This window comes from Nicotiana attenuata, chromosome 2 (genome assembly GCF_001879085.1).
Source record: "Nicotiana attenuata strain UT chromosome 2, NIATTr2, whole genome shotgun sequence".
Lineage (NCBI taxonomy): Eukaryota > Viridiplantae > Streptophyta > Magnoliopsida > Solanales > Solanaceae > Nicotiana > Nicotiana attenuata.
In genome coordinates this window covers 79,420,560-79,443,119 of record NC_031990.1, presented here as the reverse complement: position 1 = coordinate 79,443,119, position 22,560 = coordinate 79,420,560, and the positions used below count along the sequence as shown (strand labels likewise).

The 22,560-nt window shown below is 39.2% G+C and overlaps 1 protein-coding gene across 1 annotated transcript; it reads right to left on the bottom strand.

The window, feature by feature from the left end:
• LOC109213480 (eukaryotic translation initiation factor 2 subunit gamma-like) lies at window positions 84-3,896 on the bottom strand. Its single transcript, XM_019377283.1, has 9 exons — window positions 3,668-3,896; window positions 3,424-3,564; window positions 3,282-3,343; window positions 2,344-2,456; window positions 2,164-2,266; window positions 1,508-1,735; window positions 1,206-1,421; window positions 784-1,044; window positions 84-613 (listed from the first exon to the last, which is right to left on the bottom strand). Exons 2-9 carry the CDS (start codon window positions 3,542-3,544, stop codon window positions 296-298), a joined length of 1,422 nt encoding a protein of 473 aa, XP_019232828.1. The 5' UTR covers window positions 3,545-3,564; window positions 3,668-3,896; the 3' UTR covers window positions 84-295.

Genomic DNA, 22,560 nt, shown 5'->3' with positions numbered 1-22,560 from the left:
TAGCTGGTAATTTCCCTAAAAAGAACATGTACCCGTGTACTAATCTCAATTGGAGTTTCTTCATTTTGAAAAGGAAAAAAATGTAGAAGAAAGAGGAATCTGAATTAAATCAATCGCTAAGTCACTGACTAAAACATAAAATTTCACAAAGCATGTCTAGTGTCTAGTGGCTTGAAGTAAGCATGTGTCATGCCAAAAATCTATTGTTCGACAAGTCGACAATACAAATCCGTAGGAACAAAAGCTAAAAAGAAACAATCATCAGAAAGCAATTCATAAAATAGAAAGAACAAGTTCACACTGTAAAGAGAATATCTGCAGGTGTGGGTGGCACATCTAGTTCCACTCCGTCTTCAATCTCTCCCCACCCAATGAGACGCCAGTGGCCACCAACTCGACGGCTGAGCACCACCTTCTCGCCTATGCCAGTGCATACAGGTGCAGTTAGTTGCAATTTCGCGCTGTTATTTCTCGCTATAATGACTTGAGCCCCAGTTGCCATGGACAATATATTCAGCATTAGTACCTCACCCTTCACCAGATTCGACACCTGCACTTCTGACTCTTTTTTCTCAACCCCTACAAGCCGACGCAGCAGTTTAATTTTCCTAATCTGCAGATAAAAGATAAGTTGCCAAGAGGATTAGTGTAGCACATATTCCTAGTGATTTGGCAAAACAATAAATGGTCAAATGTATCAGGAGGAACTATAAATAGCATGATTTAGTAATCAATAAAAGATATTACAACAAAAGCTAAAATGGCTAAAGAAAGCATGCTAACCTTAAGTTCAATATACACTTCAGGGAGCGTACCAACGTCTCCAAGGACTTGACCAACAAGCATATCGCTGCGTGATAGGGAAGGATCCATTGATGTGCCGACCCCAATAAGGCCTCCTGGCACAGCAAACTGAAGCTTATTCTGCTCTGCGAATAATGACATAATTCTGGAATATATTGGTGTACAGATGGTTTTTCCATCTGCAGTTTTGTCAAGGATGCCTGGACGAAGCTCAACCATCTGATTCACTTTTAGAACACCCTGAGAACCAGAGGTCAATCATATATGTTTAGATAATAAAGAATTTAAAGGTTAAACTCAGATATGTTTACCAACAGCTTCCCAAAATTGAGGAATTGTCAGAAGACAACTTTCATCATTATACATGTAGACACATTAAAGTATGTTCTATACAGTTATACCTTAATGATACTTCCACCTACAACACCACCCTTCATGTCATCAATCCCACAACCAGGCTTATTCACATCGAAAGATCGAATCACAACCATACGGGGAGGTGATACAAAATCTCTCTTAGGAATGGGAATCCTCGCAATATATTCACAAACAGCATCAATGTTGTAATTAAGCTGCGCGGAAATAGGTACAACTGGTGCACCTTCTGCAACTGTTCCCTGATAGGCATAAGATGAACTTCTTCTTTAGCAAAATGTTTAAAATACCAGGCAATAAACTTGCAAAACTCTTTGGAAAGACTAACCTTCAGAAATTCACGGATTGCTTTATACTGATTTCTAGCTTGATCCTGCTGTATAATGTCAACTTTGTTCTGAAGAATGATTAGGTTTTGGAGCTTCAAGATGTCAACAGCAGATAAATGCTCTAGAGTTTGGGGCTGAGGACAACTTTCATTGGCAGCTATTAGAAGAAAAGCTCCATCCATAATTGTTGCCCCGCTCAGCATTCTAGTCATCAGTATCTCATGCCCCTACACCAAGTCATAACAAAGCAGCCAAAGCTAAATATAGTTACAATGTAGTAATGTAACTCATTACTCAGATTAATAGGACAACCAAAATTTTGAGGAAACACATGTGGCAAAAAGTACAGATGCTTTGCCAGGTTTCAAGTAGTAGAAAAATTGACTTATCACCTATAATCCCAAACATACTAACTCCTAGAAAGATAAAACTGCAGCGTGCTATAAAACTAAAAAAAGAAAACAATTTCAATGCAGGATCATTCAGACAAGTTACCATGTGATCAATCCTAAATTATGTTGCCAAAATTCAGAAGAAAGCCCCTCCACATTTTTATAAGAATTCTGTAGCAAAATATAAATGCAAAGAACAAATTCTACTGGCTTGTCGCCAAGTGCAGTAATGTTTTAAGGTTCCACGAATAAAGTAGCCATACCGGGCAATCTACAAAAGAAATGTGTCTAAGCAGTTTCATCTTGCAGTTCTTGAATCCAGGAACATCACATGGAGGATTATCTTCTTTACCACTTCCATATGACCTAAAAATTTAGGTAGATCTTAACAATATATTCTTCAAGAAAGCATAGGAACAAATAATTCACATTAACATACGTACTTGTAGCATAAAAGCCGCGGGCAACTTTCATCCTCACATTTGTATATCTTTGCATTTGCGTATCCAAGTTTCACAGTTATGTTACGCTCCAGTTCACATTTGAATCGAGTAGTCTGATAATTAGATGTCATAAAAAAAGTAAGAGATCCATAAAAGCAAGAGGTAAAAATTAGAGGATTTTTCATAAAGCACTATAGTTTAAAGCCTAGTAACTATAGTTTGTCTAATTACCATTAATAACTACTATTCAATTGTTACCAACTTGTATCATTTGTATTCAAACGCGCAACGAATATTCGCCCAACGAATACAACCTATATCAACTGTATTCGTTCGCGCAATTGTATTCATTCGCGTAACTAATACAACATATATCAACTATAACCAAGGCGAATTACAAGGTGTGTACAAAAGATACAACTGTATACAGGGGTGTATACAAGTATTCAACAAATACAACCAAGGCGAATTACAGAATTATAGAAAAATAAAATGCTCTTGTTGAGAGTCAAACTCAAGACCTCCGCTAACTAAGTGGGCCCTCTAACCAATTGAGCTAGGAGAGCTTGTTGCTCCCTTATTTCAGTTCAAAACAATTAATCTCTAGTTTCATGGATTTGCTATAAAATTCAAATATAGTTCCGAATGGTAAATTTGCTAAAAGTATAGCTACGAATGGTAAATACAGTGTATATGTTTGATTGATGTGTCGCGTAATCTTCCCTAAAAATTATAAATTGGTTATTTCACAGAAATCTCGTATTAACAAGATTATAGAAAAGACAGTTATCGCTTTTTCAGCCTCGTATTTCTCTTCTATCTAGTACAATGTATGGACAATATGATCAATGATCAAATAAAAAACAAAAGAAATTGAGACGGCCAAACATAACAAAAACTATTCAAAGGGCTACAGATAAAAGAGTAATTAAGGATACCTGGATACCAGAGATTGCCCTGACAACAGTGGTTTTGCCATGTGCTACATGGCCAATTAGGCCTAACAAAAGTTTAAACCATTTTATTAGTCCATAATTAACTTGCCGAGGAAAACAAGAATGGGATTATAATAAAAATTACCAATGTTGATTGTAGGCTGCCTACATATAACTTCAGGTGAAAGTGGATGTAGTTTCGTCACATCCAGCTTTCTTAAATCCTGCTCCATTATTATCTCTTTCTGAGCCATCTTCTTCAACATTCAGAATAAATTGCTCAATCCTGTATGAAATCAGCATTAACACTATTTACTACCCAAACACCATAATACATATAATTGATCCTTCATTATACAATCTACGCTAACACAATATGAAAATTTCACCTTAAAAGAGAGAAACTTGTTTCAAAAGTTCTGTTTTGATTTGCCTTTCTGATGGGCACTTGTGGATTTGAAATTGAGATTGGTAAGGCTGCTATCGAGAAAAAGAAGATCGCCATGGTGCTCTGAAACTTTGTTAGGTTAGGCTAAAATTTCCATGGTGAATTAGGGTTTAATTTAATGACGCATGTTTGAATTAATATTGAAGATGAGAAATTCCTTTGTTACGATAGGGTGTCTATATATATAGGAGTATAAAAGGACATTACCTTCTCATGGTGGGACCCAACTGACTTTTAATCCGATTCTACTTTGAAAAAAAAACAACAGTAAAAGCAGTTATTCTTGGGCTCCAAGTAATATACGTATGTCCTTTTTTTGGTTTCCAAGTTACAACTTGTAAAGTACTTATTTTATTAGCGTATTTTCGTCATTATGTAATGATAAAAATACTATCGATTTATTGTGATCACATAATTACCTTAATTTTTTCCTTTTCTTTCCCTTACTATAATTTTATTTCACTTTTTATTTTTTCAATTCTGACAACTATTTTGGGAATACCTTGATAAGTGCATGCAATCCCATAAATAGGAAAAAAATCAAAGTAGCAACAAGGAGAAGAAAAATATAAATCTGGAATGCTAAGTGGAAAATAATTTTCACACAGATTTAGGCCCCGTTTGTCTATAGATTTTTTTCCTTTTTTTCATCAAAAATGTGTATAGAATTTTGCAATTTCTTGACAAAATTTTGAAAATGAGTTTTTCGAAAACCAAAAAATGGTTTTGACCACTTTTTCAAAATTTTCAGAATAATTATTTTTCCCACTCACAAAAATACAATATTTTTTCAAGTGAAATGCATGTCGAAACATAATCTCAAATTCCAAATACCAAATTTTCAATTTAATTCCAAATACCACTTTTTTTCAAAATTTACAATTTTTATGTCCAAACGCCTACTTAGTTTCCCTAGTCTTTTCATATACTAATAGATTTTACCAAGTCTCTAACAATCTGGACTCTGGAGTTTGTCATTAGCCAATATTGCCAGTTTTTTGCTCTTTATTAACCAGTGCCCATGCAACTATAGTCCAAAATATGATTCCAACTTCCACAGAAGTACGCAAATCTTGGACTGCCACTCTTGTTGTTAAACTTTAGAGTAAAAACCTATAAGTACTTGGTATGCAAAAATTCTTTTCAATTTTATTATTTGACATTTCTGGAGACACAAGCAAGAGCCATTTGCTTTTATTTTTCAATGCAATTTTTTGTGTTCCTCATCATCACCCCGCTCCATGTCCCAGCAACTAGCCCTTCCACTTTGTATCCTCCATTTCCTCTCTTCTTCCTGTAGGCATGCAAAATTTATTGGAGTTAGTCCAACTTAAAAATTACGAGCTAATACAATTGAATTAATTATATAGGTGCAATACGTATGAGTTAAATAAATAAGTCCAAAATTATTGTGCTAGCCCATTTATTTGGGCTACAAATGATGAGCCCACTTCATTAGGCCTAATATGTCATCTTCCTAGAGGCCCAGTTTGATGCCACGTGTCAAATAACGTGGCATGCCAAGTCAAACGGAAGAGCCAATAGGATTATGCCACGTATCAAAATGACAAGGCATGCCAAGTCAAATTAAAAGGCCAATGAAACTGTGCCATATGTGCATGTGACATGTTCCGGCCAATCAAATGCGGGCTTGTCACGCTTCAATCTGATTGGTCAGAAAGAGTTTGTTCTCATCGCAACTTTTCTCTCCCACAACTATAAATAGGGGTCTTCATAACTCAGAAAAGACCAGAAGTTATAACAAGAATCAAGAGAGAACTCGTGGATCAAACGTTGCAGATTTCTCTAAAAGCTACAAGCATTCAAGTGTTCTAAGGATTAAAAGCCTTAACAGTCCTCTAGCATGTTCAACATGTTCACAATAGCCTCAACATTCCTCTAGCATGGTCTATGATGCTCACGTAGTTGATTAATTGAATAACACATAGAATCAAGTAAAATACACAACCAAACAAGACACAAAGTAAGCTAGGATCTACCCCGAGTATGAATGCCCATGGCACATGTATATACGCTCGTCACCTCATATATATACATCACCCCCGCATGTAATAAATAATTACAATTAGTAGGAATAATTTTCTCAACTAAAGCGAGGCAAGATACTTACCTCACTCAAGCCAAATCAATACTTAAAAATAGCCTTTCCTTAGAAATCACCCCCACCCAGCTCAAATCTACCCAAAAATGACTCGATAACATCAAACAACGCAAAAGGAACCAGTTTCATTTATTGCAATCTTTACCCAATTCTCAAAAGTCCACAAAAGTCAACCCCAGGTTTGTATGGTCAAAACCCGAGTCGAGGGGTAGATCTCGACTACCCATAACCCCACGAGTCCAAATATATGATTAATTTTCCAAATCGAGTCCAAATCGACTCTCAAATCTCAAATCATTATTTTTCAATACATAGTAAAAAAATTCCCAAAATTTCCCATCAACTTTCATGATTTTGATTTAAAATCCATAAGAAATCATGTTATAATATCAAAACTGAGTCAAATCACTTACCCAATAGCTGTGTGTAAAAATCCCCTCCAACAATTGCCTCCCATCGAGTCTAGGACTCAAAATATGATAAAACGAGACTAAGTCTTGAAATACACAGCATATAACCAGCTGCATATGTTACATTTGCGACCAGGGATTCTCAAATTCAACCTCCACAAACGCGAACAAAGGCTTGCAAAAACGAATGATAACAAAACCACTAAATTTCGCATTTGCGACTGTATACTTCGCAAATACGAAGTTCCTCCCCCAGCGATCAGTCGTAAAATCGGCGCACAACTCGTAAAAGCGGATGCCCCAACAGTCGCAAATGCGACATAATCCTCACAAATGTAAGGTCCCTTCCCAACACCATGATTCGCGATTGCGATGGTTGCAATTGCAATTGTTGCATTTGCGACCTCCTCATCGCAAATTCGAGAAAACTAGAACCAACACATCTCAACTTAGCAAAAATAAATTCGAAACTAATCCGAAACTCTCCCGAGCCCTTGGACCCCGCCCAATCATACCAACAAGTACATAAACCTCATATGAACTCACTTGCGTGCTCGGATCATCAAAATAATATATAGAACCACAAATCGAACACCAAAACACATCAAAGTCTCAATGAAACTCAAAAGCTTCCAAAATCACAATCAAGCGTCTGATTCCCGTCAAACCAATCCGGAATGCAACCAAACTTTGCACATAAGTTTCAAATGATGTAACAAACCTATTCCAACCGTTGAAACAACAATCTGAACTCATTATCATTAAAGTCAAGTCATGGTCAAACTTATGAAATTTCTAAACCTTCAAATTGCCAACTTTCACCAAATAGAGCCAAATCAACCTAGGAACCTCCAAATCGAAATAAGGACATACGCCTAATTCCAAAATCACCATACAAACCTATTGAAATTATTAAAACACGATTTTGAGACTGTTTACACAAAAGTCAAACCTGGATCAAATTTTCAACTTAAAGCTTCCAAATATGAAAATTTCTCTTCCAAATCAAATTCTGAACCTCTCGAACATCGAAAATAACCATACACACAAGTTGTGATACATCATAAGAAGCTACTCATGACCTGAAACCACCGAACAGAATGATAAAGCTCAAAACGATCGATCGGGTCGTTACAATGATATTAGCAACCATTTCACCTTTTTTTAAATATCAATTTCGGTGCAATCATACTTGTGTTACGATCCAATTTTTTACCATAAGCCATGATGGCGTCCAACACCGTCATTAGACAAGCCACAATTTAACTAACACAATAATCGGTGGTTCATAACACATTTTAGAACATTGGTGAAATAATTAAGCAATATTGGCGCTATTTTTATAGAAAATACTATCATTATCTTTAATATTAGAATAGGGATAATACATAAGTACCCCTTCAAATTATCCCATTTTTCAAGTGCACACTTTCGTTTTGGTGGTGGTGTGGTCCTATTACCCCCTTAAACTAATCTAAAGTGGTATTAATATCGCCTTGAAAGACCAACACTAGATCTAAAGTCAAGAAGTGCATTTCACGCACCATACCTATTTCTCTACATCATTATTATTTCCTTTCTTTATACTAAAACATATATCTTTTGGCTTCATTTTTCACTTTATTTAAATTCTGCCATTGTCACTTTAATAAAGATGGAAAAAGAAATCGGGTACTGAGAGAGTAAAAGTACGAAGGGTGATGTGCCTTTTTTATGTTATTGGTTTATCCGTCTTCATTGGTTTATGATTTATTTGGCTACTACGTGATGTCATACCTTTCATACTTATCATATCTTTCCCTTTTCGCATGTCCCCTCCTAGTTTGTACGTTGTTAATTTGTGTTACTGATACTACTTCGTATATATAATTGTACATGTTTATTTACATAGGTGTTCTGTCATAGCCTCGTCACTACTTCGCCGAGGTTAGGCTCGACACTTATGGAGTACATTAGGCCGGTTGTACTCATACTACACTTATGTATTTCTTGTACAGATTCTGGTATTGGTCCCATCAGTGCGTGAGGTGCGTCATCTCGGATCATTGCATACAGAGACTTGAGGTAGATCTAATAACGTCCATAGACCTTGAAGTCCCCTTCCTCTTCCCTCATTTACTGTTCATTTCCTTCAAAACCGTTGTATTTATTTCAGACTCTATTTACAGAACTTCTAGTTGCTCGTGTACTCGTGACTCCAGATCTCTGGGAGTAGATTTTATCACATAACGTATGTTGTTACTGTATTAGATTGAGTTTATACTTCTCGTTATTTATCATCATTTTGTTTAAACTGTTAAAAATTGGCTATTTAGCTATCACACGTTGTTTTCCTAGTAATAGGATGTTAGGTGCCATCATGACCTCGATACAGAGAAATCTGTACTTATTTTTTAGGGGCCTTGGAGTTTAGGATTTTTTTCCCCACTTTTTTCCTTCTCTATCGTGCGATTTTTTTCTATCATTGATGATTGAACTAGTCTATTCTTGTTCTCTCGCAGATGGCGATAACACGCACAACATCCGTAGCGGGACAGGAGCTGGAGCCCCCTTTGGCAGATACTACCAGGGGCACAGGTCGAGGCTGAAGCAGAGCTCAGCCTAGAGCTCGAGCAGCAACACCCGCAGTGGAGCCTCAAATTGATCACGAGGAGGAGGTCCCAGCTCAGACTTGTCGGACCAGCTCAAGCTCCGGAGGGGTTCATTGCCACTCTAGTGCTTCAGGACGCTCTAGTCTACTTAGTGGGCCTTATAGAGAGTGTGGCCCAGACCGGTGCATTTTCGGTGTCACCGGCCATCTCACGAGTTAGGGGAGGAGCACAGAAATCTGCTACTCACACCTTGGAGCAGGCGGCTCCCCTGTATCAGTCTCCACCAGCCTAGCTAGTTGGGGTAGTTCAGTGGTTATTGCGGAACATGCCAGTGGTAGGCCCGCCATGTCTTCTAAGGCCTTGTTGAGGTTGGATAAGTTTACCAAGCTCTTCCCTGTTCATTTCAGCGGTGCACCTTCTGAGGACCCACAAGATTACTTGGACCGTTGCTACGAGGTGTTGCACAACATGGGTATAGTTGAGACCAATGGGGCCGATTTTGTAGTGTTCCAAATGACCGATTATGCTAAGAGATGGTGGAGAGATTATATGTTGACTAGATCAACTGGTTAGCATGCACTTACCTAGGATCAGTTCTAACATCTATTTCTAGAAAAGTTCATTCCTGTCACTCTAAGAGAGGATTACCGTAGGCAGTTTGAGCGTCTTCAGCAGGGTAGTATGACTGTTACCCAGTATGAGACTCGATTTGTGGACCTAGCTCGCCACGCCATTATCTTTCTCCCTACTGAAAGGGAGAGAGTGAGGGGATTCATTGATAGACTCACCTTCACTATCTGGCTACAGATGGCCAAAGAGACGGGAGATGATATTTCTTTTTAGAGGGCCGTAGATATTGCTAGACGGATCGAGATAGTTCGTGTTCAGGAGAGGGGGCTGGTATATGATAAGAGGCCTCATCATTTCAGTGGTTTCAATGGTCGTTTGGAGGCAAAGGTACTTTTGGTAAAGGCCATCCTCCCAGGACTTTTCAGTCAGTGCTTCAGGCATCTCAGAATGCTTCGGGTAGTCATGGTCCTTGCGCATTTCATCTTGAGCAGCTAGCCTATAGTGCACCAACAACTCCTATTAGTGCACCTCCGATCCAGAGTTATCAGAGTGGTTACCCAAGTCGACAGGGCCAGTTCCAGGGTCACCAGTCATAGTAGTCGAGGGACTCCTGGCCATTGTACAGGTAGGGTTATTTCTTATTTGAAGGCTCGACGTATGGTCGATAAGGGATATCTAGCATATTTGGACTATGTTCGTGATTAGAGTGTGGAGGTTCCTTCCATGGATTCAGTACCTATTGTGCGTGAGTTTCCAGAGGTATTTCCTGTAGATACACCGGGGATGCCACCCGACAGAGATATTGACTTATGTATTTATTTGGCTCCGGGCACTCAACCCATTTCAATTCCACAATACCGTATGGCCCAGCCGGATTTGAAGTTATTGAAGGAGCAATTGCAAGATGTTCTTGATAAGGGATTCATTAGACCTAGTGTTGGGGTACGTCGGTGTTGTTCGTGAAGAAGAAAGATGGTTCGATGAGGATGTGTATAGACTATCGGTAGTTGAACAAAGTCACCATCAAGAACAAGTACCTGTTGCCGAGGATTGATGACTTATTTGATCAGCTTCACGGTGCCAAAGTGTTTTTGAAGATTGATTTGAGGTCTGGCTACCACCAATTGAAGATTAGAGCAACTGATGTCCCTAAGACAGCTTTGCAGACTCGGTATAGGCATTATGAGTTCCTAGTGATGTTATTCGGGTTGACAAATGCCCCAGAAACATTCATGGATTTGATGAACCGGGTATTTAAACCCTATTTGGATTTTTTTATGATTGTATTCATTGATGATATCTGGATCTACTCCCGCAGTCGAGAGGAGCATGAGCAGCATCTTTGGATTATACTTCAGACTCTGAGAGATAGTCAGTTATATGCCAAGTTTTCAAAGTGTGAGTTTTGGTTAGATTCGGTCGCCTTTTTGGGGAATTTTGTATCGGCCAAGGGCATAAAAGTGGATCCTAAGAAGATTGAGGTAGTACAGAACTGGCTAGACCTACTTCAGCTATAGAGATTTGGAGTTTCCTGGGTTTGGCTGGTTATTATCATCGGTTCATGGAGGGGTTTTCATCCATAGCAAACCCATTGACTAGATTGACCCAGAAGGGTGCTCCTTTCAGGTGGTTCAATGAGTGTGAGTTGAGCTTTTAGAAGAACAAGACTACTTTGACTACGGCGCCAGTGTTAGGGGTGTTGCCCATAGGTTCAGGATATTACACAGTGTATTGTGATGCATCTCATATTGGGCTCAGTGCAATATTGATGCAGGATGTCTGGGTGATTGCATACACGTCGCGACAGTTGAAGGTTCATGAGAAGAATTACCCTGTTCATGACTTAGAGTTGGCAGCCATTGTTCATGCGCTGAAGATTTGGAGGCACTATTTTTACTGCGTGTCGTGTGAGGTATTCATAGACCATTGGAGTCTAATGTATTTCTTCAAGCAGAAGGATCTCAACTTGAGGCAGAGGAGGTGGTTGGAGCTGTTGAAAGGCTATGATATCACCATTTTGTATCACCCCGGGAAAGCCAGCGCGGTGGCTGATGCCCTGAGTAGAAAGGCTGTGAGTATGGATAGCCTTGTGTATATTCTAGTTGGGGAGAGGCCGCTGGCATCAAATGTTCAGGCTTTGGCCAATTAGTTCGTGAGGTTAGATGTTTTGGAGCCCAGTCGTGTTCTAGCTGGCACGATTTCTCGGTCTTCTTTGTATGAGGGCATCAGATAGCGTCAGTATGATGACCCCATTTGCCTGTCCTTAAGGACACAGTACTATTGGAGATGATGGGGGTGTTACGGATGCAGGGTCGGATTTGTGTGCCCAATGTGGATGGGCTTCGTGAGTTGATTCTTGAGGAGGCCCAAAATTCCCTGTATTCCATTCATCTAGGTGCCACCAAGATGTATTAGTAATTGCGCAACACTATTAGTGAAGGAGAATAAATAAGGATATTGTTGCATATGTAGCCCGAATTCTGAATTGTCAGCAAGTAAAGTACGAGCATCAGAGGCCTGGTAGTTTGCTTCAGAGGCTAGATTCCTTAGTGGAAGTGGGAGCATATTACCATGGATTTTGTTATTGGGCTCCCATGGACTTAGAAGAAATTCAATGTAGTATTGGTCATTGTGGACAGGTTGACCAAGTCGGCGCATTTCATTCCAGTTGTAGTTACCTATTCTTCATAGCGGTTAGCTGAGATCTGTATCCGCTAGATCGTCCGTCTTCATGGTGTGCCATATCCATCATTTCTGATCGAGGTACATAGTTCAGCTTGTACTTCTGGAGGGCCGTACATTGTGAATTAGGTACATGGGTTGAGTTGAGTACATCATTTCATCCTCAGACAGAAGGACAGTCCGAGCGAGCCATTCAAATATTGGAGCATATGCTTCGCGGTTGCGTTATGGATTTCAGGAGTTCTTGGGATCAGTTCTTGCCATTTGCGGAGTTCGCCTACATTAATAGCTACTAGTCGAATATTCAGATGGCTCCCTATGAGGCATTGTACGAGAGGTAGTATCGTTTTCCAGTTGGTTGGTTTGAGCCGGGGGAGGCTCAGTTGTTTAGTACTGATTTGGTTCAGGATGCCTTGGAAAAGGTCAAGATGATTCAGGATCGACTTCCCACGACTCAGTCTAGGAAGAAGAGTTTTGCCGGCCGTAGAGTTTGTGATATTGCATTCATGGTTGGAGATAAGGTATTGCTCTGGATTTCACCCATGAAGGGTGTGATGAGGTTCGAAAAGAAGGACAAGTTGAGCCCTAGGTATATAGAACCATTTGAGATTCTTGAGAGAGTGCCGGAGGTGGCCTATAGACTGGCATTGCCACCTAGTTTATCAGCAGTCCATCCGGTGTTCCATGTGTCTTTGCTCCGAAAGTATCACGGTGATCTGTCCCATGTGTTAGATTTCTGTTCAAGCCATTTGGACAAGGATTTGACTTACGAGGAAGAGCCAGTGGCCATTCTAGCTCGGCAGGTCCGAAAGTTGAGGTCTAAGTGTTATCCTTCAGTTAGAGTGCAGTGGAGAGTTCAACCGATCGAGGCAGCCACGTGGGAGTCTTAGCCCGACATGCCGAGTAGATATCCACACCTTTTAACCAGTCCAAACACCTTTCTATGTTCGTTCGAGGACAAACATTTGTTTTAGAGGTGGAGAATGTGATGAACCGATAGCTCACTTTGAGTTTTAGCCTTCATTTATGTGTTTAGAGACCTCAAATAGCTCCATTTAGCCTTTCTCAATTTGCGTGCGCAGTTCGTTTTCCAAAAATTATTTATTTGAAAAAGTGAAGAAATGTGAATTTAAATAATTTATGTTGACCGTGTAAACGGATAAAGATAAGTGTTTTAACGGTCCCGGTGGGTCTGTATCGTGATCTGGTATTTGGGAGTATGCCCGAAATCAAACTCTAAAGTCCCTAACTTGATTTAATGTGATTTGTTGAGAACTAGTAATTTGAAGGTTTAAAGAATTCCTAAGTTTGACCGTATGTTGACTTTGTTTCTACCAGGTTTGAATTTTGATTCTAGAACTTGGTATAGGTTCATTTCACTATTTATGACTTGTCTGTAAAATTTGGTGCAAAACAGAGTTGATTTGACGTGACGTCCGGTTGTAAATTTGGAAGTTCTTAAGTTTCTTTGAAAATTTCATTCATTTTGGTGCCCGATTCGTAGTTCTAGGTGTTATTTTGGTATTTTGATTGCACAAGAGAGTTTGTTTGATGTTATTACACTTGTGTGCATGTTTGGTTTGGAGCAAAAGGGGCTCGGGTGAGTTTTAGATAGGCTACAGAGTGATTTTTGGACTTAGGCAATTGCTGGTTTCTAGATTTCTGATATCTGATGCATCCTTCTTCGCGATCGCGAAGGGTAACTGGGGATTGGGGTGGATTTCTTCATCGTGAACATGATGGCTTGGTCGTGAATGCGAAGCACTTGGGGGTTTACTTTTCGCAAACTCGACCAGCCTCTCGCGAATGCGTAGGGTTATGGGGCCTGGGAGGGAAGCTCAGCCGTGACTCTTTGCGAAGACGACATCAGGAACGCGAATGCGAAGGCAAGTGGGAGTAAGCCTTCACAAATGTAGAGAGTAGCTCGCGAACGCGTAGGCCTTTGGTTGCTTCTTCTTCGCGATCACGTCAGGTGTCTCGTGAACGCGATGAACACATGACGCTCAGTCTTTTATACTTCTAAAATTCGGGATTTAACCCATTTTTCACCATCTCCACATTAGAGCTCAGCCTAGAGGTGATTTTGAAGAAGACTTTCATCCCCGCTTCATAGGTTAGTATATTTTACCTCATTTTCTTCCATTTCCATTCAACACCCATTGATTTCTAACCTTAATCTATGCTCTTACATGGTAGAAAATTAGGGCTTTGGGTAGAATTGAAGATTTTTGTAAAATTGAGATTTAGACCTCAAATTTAGGTTGGATTTCAAAACTAATCACATAATCGGGCTCGGGGGTGAATGGGTATTTGGGTTTTGGTATGAATCCCGGTTTTGACCAAGCGGGCTCGGGGTTGACTTTTTCCAAAATCATTAAAGATTGAATCTTTTTCACTCATTGGTAGTTTCCAAAGCTTATTTTGAATTGTTTGAACTATATTTGGTTAGATTTGATTGGTTTGGAGGTGAGTCTTAGAGGGACGGCCCCAGTTGAGCTATGATTTGATTGCGGAGTGAGGTAAGTATCGTGGTTAACCTTCACTTGAGGGATTAGGACTTGTTAGTCTATTTTCTACGTGTTTAATATGTGGGAACAACGTATATGTGAGGTGACGAGTACTTTTGCATTGTTGTTGGGTTAAAGCATGCGGGTGGAATTTTTTTCCTTGTGTTTTATTGCATTACTAATTATGATATCCATGCTTAGGTTAGTTTATTACTTCTTTGATCATTCCTTCCGTAATTATTGCTTATTTCGTAATTGTTGAGTATTTTGGAAGTTTGAAGTTTGGTATCTTGACATCATATTTGACTTTAAATACATTCTCCGCATTATTTATTTCCCGAATTCATATTATCTTCAATACATGGTAAGGGATAGTATAAAAGCACGAAGGCTGATGCCGTGCTATTGCATTTATCTTCTTTATTGATTAATACATAGTGAGGAAGAGAGTTAAAGCACGAAGGGTGATGCGATGCCATTTATATCATTTATTCATTATATTATGGTGAGGAAAAGAGTAAAAGCACGAAGGGTGATGCCGTGCCATTTTATTTTACTTATGTCACTATTTCATGGTAAGGACGAGAGTAAAAGCACGAAGGGTGATGTTGTGCCATTTTTATATCATTTGTTTATCTGTCTTCAGTGATTGATGGTTTATTTGGCTACTACGTGATGTCATACTTGTCGTAGTTATCATATCTTTCCCCTTTTTGCATGTCCCCTCCTAGTTTGTTCATTGTTAATCTCTGTTACTGTTACTGCTTCGTATATATACTTGTACAAGGTTATTTACGTAGGTGTCCTGTCATAGCCTCGTCACTACTTCGTCGAGGTTAGGCTCGACACTTACGGAGTACATTGGGTCGGTTGTGCTCATACTACTCTTCTGCACTTCTTGTGTAGATTCTGGTATTGGTCCAAGCGGTGGGTGAGGTGTGTCAGCTCGGATCATTGCATACAGAGACTTGAGGTAGATCTGCTGGCGTCCGCAGACATTGAAGTCCCCTTCCTCTTCCCTCCTTTACTGTTCATTTCCTTCGAAACAGTTGTATTTATTTCAGACTCTTTTTGTAGAACTTCTAGTTGCTCGTGTACTCGTGACTCTGGATCTCTGGGAGTAGATATTATCACATAACTTATGTTGGTACTGTTTTAGATTGAGTTTCTAATTCTCGTTATATATCATCATTTTGTTTAAACTGTTAAAAATTAGCTATTTAACTATCTCACGTTGGCTTGCCTAGCAAGTGGATGTTAGACGCCATCACGACCCTGAGGTTGGGATTCCGAGTCGTGACAATAACCTTCCGAATCAAAATATGGTCTCAAAAGTACATTCCGCAAAATCGGTGGAACTGAGTCATAAGCTCTATAGAATAATTCTAGAATATCTAATACATCACTGTCTGAAAGAAATACAACAGGAAGTAAAATAGGGAAAGTAACTCCGAGGCATGTGTACGTGGAGCAGGTATACCTTGACGTCTCCAAGCAACAGTTACAAACAACCTCTAACGACTGGAACAAGCAGACGTACCTGGATTTGCACAAAAAATGTGGAGAAGCGTAGTATGAGTACACCACAACGGTACCAGTAAGTATCGAGCTTAACCTCAGTAGAGTAGTGACGAGGCCAGGTCAAGACACCTACGATATAAAAGAGACAGTATGAAAATGTAATACAGATATGTAATGGAAAGTGAAGAAACAACTGATACGGAACAAGATGTATAACAAGAACTAGTACCGGAAATCAACAATAGAAACATCATAAAAGAATCAACTAAAGGGCTACAATGATCATGTACGGACAACAACTGCTAGAATAATAAAGAATGAAACAACAAGATATATTTCCACCAAAAACACTTTGCAACATGAAATAAATAGCAAGAATCACAAGGAGGAAACCCCTCGTGTATAATGAAATCAAAATCGAGGTACCGCCTCGTATAATTAAGAACCACAATCGAGGTACCGCCTCGTATTCACATTTCTCAATCTCAATCACAATCTTCCCTTATGCCGCCACATGAGCCTTACATTTGAAATATGTTTTGAAAACCGTTTTCCTGAAATATCTACACGCACTTTAGCCCGCCTTATGATGCCGCGTGGCTTCACGTAGTTCCCCTAAAAGCAACACGCACATAAGTCCCGCCTTATAGTGCCATACGCACACCAACCCCAAGCCTTATACCGCCGCATGCGCGTCAATATCACATCACAATGACAATTCACACCACAAGTGCCCATATATCACAACTTGCAAACAACAACAATATCAATGTTTCCACAACAATAGCCCATGGCTCCACCACAATGTATACAAGAATATCAACAACAACAATGAATGAAAAATGCTCAATTAGATAGATGTTTCAACAATAACTAACATTGCCTCAACGTATTAAAGACTTTCACAACTTCAACACCAAATAACTCAACAATGAGAGAAATAATGTATAACCACGATATTAGATAAGACTAACTCACAATAATAGAGATTATATTTAATAATGAGTCTCAATAATGGAAATCAACAAGTAAGGGGATAACATGAACAACAACTCCAAGTAACAAAAATCAATAAGGAAAGATATAACACGAACAATAACTTCAAATAATGATAATTATCAATGAAGAGATAGCAAGTAACAATTAAAAGAGGCAACAAGTTCAACTAAAGCATGGGAGCAATTTAGCAAGTAGGTTGTAGAACAAGTACTAAACAAGTCAATTAAGGCATGTAAGGATAGTCTAACACAACTAAGGATAAATTTACTATAAGAATTAGAACATGATGGCATTTCAATTAAAGCATAAAAATAGTCTAAGTAGCCTAAACCGGTCAAATACCACGTACTATCCGTGTACCCACTCGTCACCTTGCGTACACGGATTTCACTTAGCACAATTGAATCAAACAATACCAATCCTAAGGGATGTTCCTCCACACGAAGTTAGGCAAGACACTTACCTCAACTAGGCCAATTCAACACTCGGAAATATATTTTCCTTTAAAATCCGCCTCCACACGGCTCAAATCTAACAAAAATTGACTCAATATCATCAAGCAATGGTGGGGAATTCAATTGCAATAGATAAAGTTAAGATCTTTACACTTTCCCCAAAAAGTAAACAAAAGTCAACCCAGGGCTCGCCCAGTCAAAACCCGAGCCCAATGGTAGATTCCGTCTACCCATGACCCCATGAGTTCATGTATGTGATTTGTTTCAACATTCGAGTCCAAATTGACTCTCAAAACTCAATTTCTTATTTTTCAAAAACTTGGCAAATTTTCACAAATTCTTACTTTGATTCACATGATTTTAATGTTAAAATCTAAGATATGTTGATGGAATTTGATAAGAAATAGACTAGAATCACTTACCCAAGGTTTGTAGGTGAAAATCCCCTCTCCAAATTGCCGCCTACCGAGTCTAAGGTTAAAAAATGAGAGATAAAATCCCGACTTTCAGCCCTTATGTTCAGCTGCAGTTACCGCAGTTGCGATATGCAATTGCAAAGAAAGCCTCGCAAATGCAGCACCGAAGGCTTGAAGCTCTTCGCAAATGCGAAGATAGGATCGCATTTGCGACCCCTGTTGCCCTTGCAAAAGTGTCATTTTTTTGCAAATACGAACTACCCAATTTCCAGACTACTTCGTAATTACGAGCCTGGCATCACAATTGCGAAATCTGAGCCCCCCTTGCTAAGCTCGCAAATGCGACCCTGGTGTTCGTAATTGCGACACCAGAGCACCGTACACCAGTTTTTTTGATTTCAGTCCAAAACACTCCGAAACATGTTCAAAACTCATCCGAGCCCTCGGGGCTCCAAACCAAACATCCATACGAGCCTAAAAATATCATACGAACTCGCTGGCACGATCAAAACACAAACATAACATCTAAAACTACATATTGAACTCTAAAACGCATGAAATTCAAGGAAATTTTCAAGAACTTGTAGAATTACAACTAAGCGTTTGAATCCTATCAAATCAACTCAAAACGACAACAAAATTTTGCAGACAAGTTCTATATACCATAACGGACCTATTCCAAGTCTTAAAATCACATTCCGAGCTCGATAGCTAAAATCCAACCTACGATCAAACTTTTCAACTTTAAATTGCCAAATTTCGGTAAATCAACACAAATCAATCTATGGACTTCCAAAATCAATTCCGGGCTTACGCCCAAGTCCGAAATCACGATACGAAGCTATTGGGGCCATAAAAACACAATTTCAGGGTCATTTTCACAAAAGTCTAATTTTGGTCAACATTTTCAAATTCATACTTCTAAGTTAAGAATCAAGGGTCCAAATCAACCCGAAAGCTTTTCGGAATGAACTAACCGACCCCGCAAGTCATAAAATTATAAACACACAAGTGTGAATCAATAAAAGGGGAAACAAGGTGAACTTACACAAAACGACCGATCAGGTCGTTATATTCTCCTCTTCTTAAAACAAATGTTCATCCTCGAACATGCATAAGGACATACCTGAAGTGGTGAATAGATGAGGATAACGACTCCGCATGCCGTGCTCGGTCTCCCACGTCACCTCCTCGATCGGATGACCCCTCCATTGAACCTTAACTGAAGCAATATCCTTTGATCTCAGCTTTCATACCTGTCGGTCTAAGATAGCCACGGGCTCCTCAATATAAGTCAAATCCTCATCCAATTGACTGTGCCAAAGTCTAGAACATGAGATGGATCACCATAATACTTCCGCAGCATAGAGACATGGAATACTAGATGAACCGCAGATAAACTAGGTGGCAAGGAAAGCTTGTAGGCTACCTCTCCAATCCTCTAAAGGATCTCAAAAGGTTCGATATACCTAAGGCTCAAATTGCCCTTCTTCCCGAACCTCATCACACCCTTCATGGGTGAAACCCGGAGCAAGACTCGCTCTCCAACCATGATGCAACATCGTGAATGTAACGACCCGACTGGTCGTTTTGAGAAATTGCGTGCGGTTCGGCAGTTTGAGGTCACAAGTAGCTTCATATTATGTGTATCGACTTGCGTGCATGGTTGGAATCTGTTTCCGGATGAATCGGAGTTGAATTGGAAGAAAGAATCTAGTTTTGGAAGCTGAAGCGGTGAGAATTTGACTTTTGAGTAAACGGCTCCGGAATGAGTTTTGGATGATGTCAGTAGCTTTGTATGGTGATTTTGGACTTAGGCGTGCATTCGGATTTGGATTTGGAGGCCGATAGGGTAATTTGAGGCATTTCGGCGAAAGTTGGAAAAGTTGAAGTTTGGAAAATGGAGAGGTTTGACCCATAGTTGACTTTTGTGTTATCGAGGTCGGAATGCGATTCTGAAAGTTGGAACAACTCCTTTATGTCATTTGGGACTTGCGTGCAAAAATTTGGTGCCATTTGGCGTTGATTTGATATGGTTCGGACGCTTGGTTGCAATTCTAGAAGTTCTTGACGTTCATAGTGATTTTCATGTGTTTTGGCATCCGATTCATGGGTCTAGAGGTTATTTTGGTGTTCTGATTGCACGAGCGAGTTCGTGTTATGTGTTCAGACCTGTCGGGGTGTTTGGTTTGGAGCCTCAAGGGCTCGGGTGAGTTTTGGATTAACTTTGGATTGTTTTGTTAATCTGTATGTGTGCTGGTTCTGGTTTTCTCGCATTTGTGAGGTTTTGGTCGCAATTGCGACTATCGCAATTGCAAGGTAGTCATCGCGATTGTGAACCTGGGCTGCTGGGGACTGGGTCGCATTTGCAAAGAAAATACCACATTTGCGAAGCCTTCAGAGTTCACATTTGCGAACTCCCTATCGTATTTGCGATGAAGGCAGTACTGTTCCATACTCGCATTTGCGAATAATCCTTCGCTTTTGCGAGTTCGCATTTGCGAACCCAGTGTCGCAAATGCGACATCTGCAGCCTGCTAAAAGCTGGGTATTCCGAGTTTTTGCTTTATTTTTCATATTTTTGAACCATAGAGTCGAGGTGAGGCGATTTTGTGAAGAGATTTTCATAGCAAGTCATTGGGTAAGTATCTTTAATCAATTCCCAACTACATTTTGTGATTATATCATAGATTTAACATCAAATTCATGAGAATCAAAAGGAAAAATTGGGGGAAATTTTAAAATCTTTCAAAAATGTAAAATGATGATTTGAAGGACGAAATGGTATCGGAATTTGATAATTTTCGTATGAGTGAGCTTATATCGAAATGGGTATTCGGTTTTTGTAAATTTTGTCAGGTTCTGAGGCGCGGGCCCGGGGAGTTGACTTTTTGCAAATTGTATAAGAATCATAGCTTTGTTAATTGAAATTATTTTCTCTTGCATTGTTTGATGTATTCAAGTTGTTTTTGGTAAGATTGAGCCGAGCGTTGATGAATTTGTAAAGGAAAAAGCTAAATTGAGTATTGAATTAGCCGGATTGAGGTAAGTATCTTGCCTAACCTTATGTGGGGTACTCCCCCTTAGGATTTGAATCTTCTATGCTAATTGTAGTCCGTGCACGCGAGGTGACGAGTGTTTGCTCCGACTTATTTGTGGAAAAATTTGCCTTTAGGGTTCTTAGGTCCTTATATTCATTAAGTGGGGAGTTTTCTGATATGATGGGTTTTCTAATTGCTTGTTTTACCTCTATATGCTCCATACGTCGTTGTTAGCTTTCCTCTAACTCTTACTTGTTACTTGGCCCTTATTTGCCTTAACTGAAGTGACTGTCCACCTTATTGTTTTGTTATTTCTTAATTGTGAATTCCTCTATGACCCCGTGCATATATGCTATGTGTTCAAATTGTTGTGGTTGCCGGTGTAGTTATCACGTGCCTTATATGTCTTGTGTTTTTGGTAAAGGTTGTTGTGCTTCTTGGTTTTTCCATGATTCTCTTGTTGCAGTGTACTCATACTCTTGGTGGTAGAAATCCTTGTGATTGGGTTGTTGAATTGTTGTTGTTGTTGATTTTAAACTATGTCTGGTTGTTGATATGTTCAGGAGGAATAAGGGAGAATTGATGTTGTCTGGTGGGATCGGGCTGCACGCCGCAACAGGAGGAATAAGGGTGATATATATTGAGGAGTAATAAGGGTGGACTGGTGGGATCAGGTTGCACGCCGCAACAAGGAGTAATAAGGATGAATGATCATGTTGTTACTGATATGGTGATATATATACTATTTACTCTTATTGTAATTGTTAAGGAGGAATAAGGGAGGATTGGTGGGATCGTGTTGCATGCCACAACAAATATATACTATTTACTTTTATTGTAATTGTTACGGAGGAATAAGGGAGGATTGATGGGATCAGGATGCGCGCTGCATCAATATATATATATATATATGCTTATGTATTCCTCTTTGACTGTACAAGTTAATCAGTGTTTTTACATTTCATTTAGTATTTGGTTATAGCTGAATACTGAGAAGACCCTAGTGTATTTGTTTAAGACTTTGACAATATGTATTTCGGGTTTCACTGAGTTGTGAGGATCGGGTTATTGGCATTGAGTTGTTGACTTGCCGTTGTTCCTTGAATTCTTTCCCTGAAACGATTACTATGGTGAATTAATTTTTAAAGTAAATTTACTACGTTGAATCATTTCCTCCTGTCCTGTTAAGTTATTAGTAATATCGTGATATAAAATAAAGGAATTAGTATTACGCTGCTATAGATGACCTTTAAATTTGAACTTGCCGTGTATGTATATACACCTTTCAACAATTCAAATTCCTATAAATGTTATGTTTTATTTCAATTAGTTTCTCAATTAAATTACCTTAACCCGATGATATTGAATCTTACTTAAAAAGGAATTCCTACTAAGTTTTAATTTATTAAATCCTATATTAAAGGTAATAATTCATTCGATGTTGTATTTTATTTGAAAAGGGTATTTTCTTTATTCAAATGATTTCTAAAAATAACTTCATCTTTTCTTGCTGATTTCCT

Excerpts from the sequence above, each read along its gene's own strand:
- LOC109213480 (XM_019377283.1), bottom strand. The coding sequence starts at position 3,544 with ATGTTGAAGAAGATGGCTCAGAAAGAGATAATAATGGAGCAGGATTTA. Across the intron at positions 3,344-3,423 it reads GCAGCCTACAATCAACATTG|GCCTAATTGGCCATGTAGCA; the intron begins GTAATTTTTATT and ends AACTTTTGTTAG. Across the intron at positions 1,045-1,205 it reads TAGGTGGAAGTATCATTAAG|GGTGTTCTAAAAGTGAATCA; the intron begins GTATAACTGTAT and ends TCTGGTTCTCAG.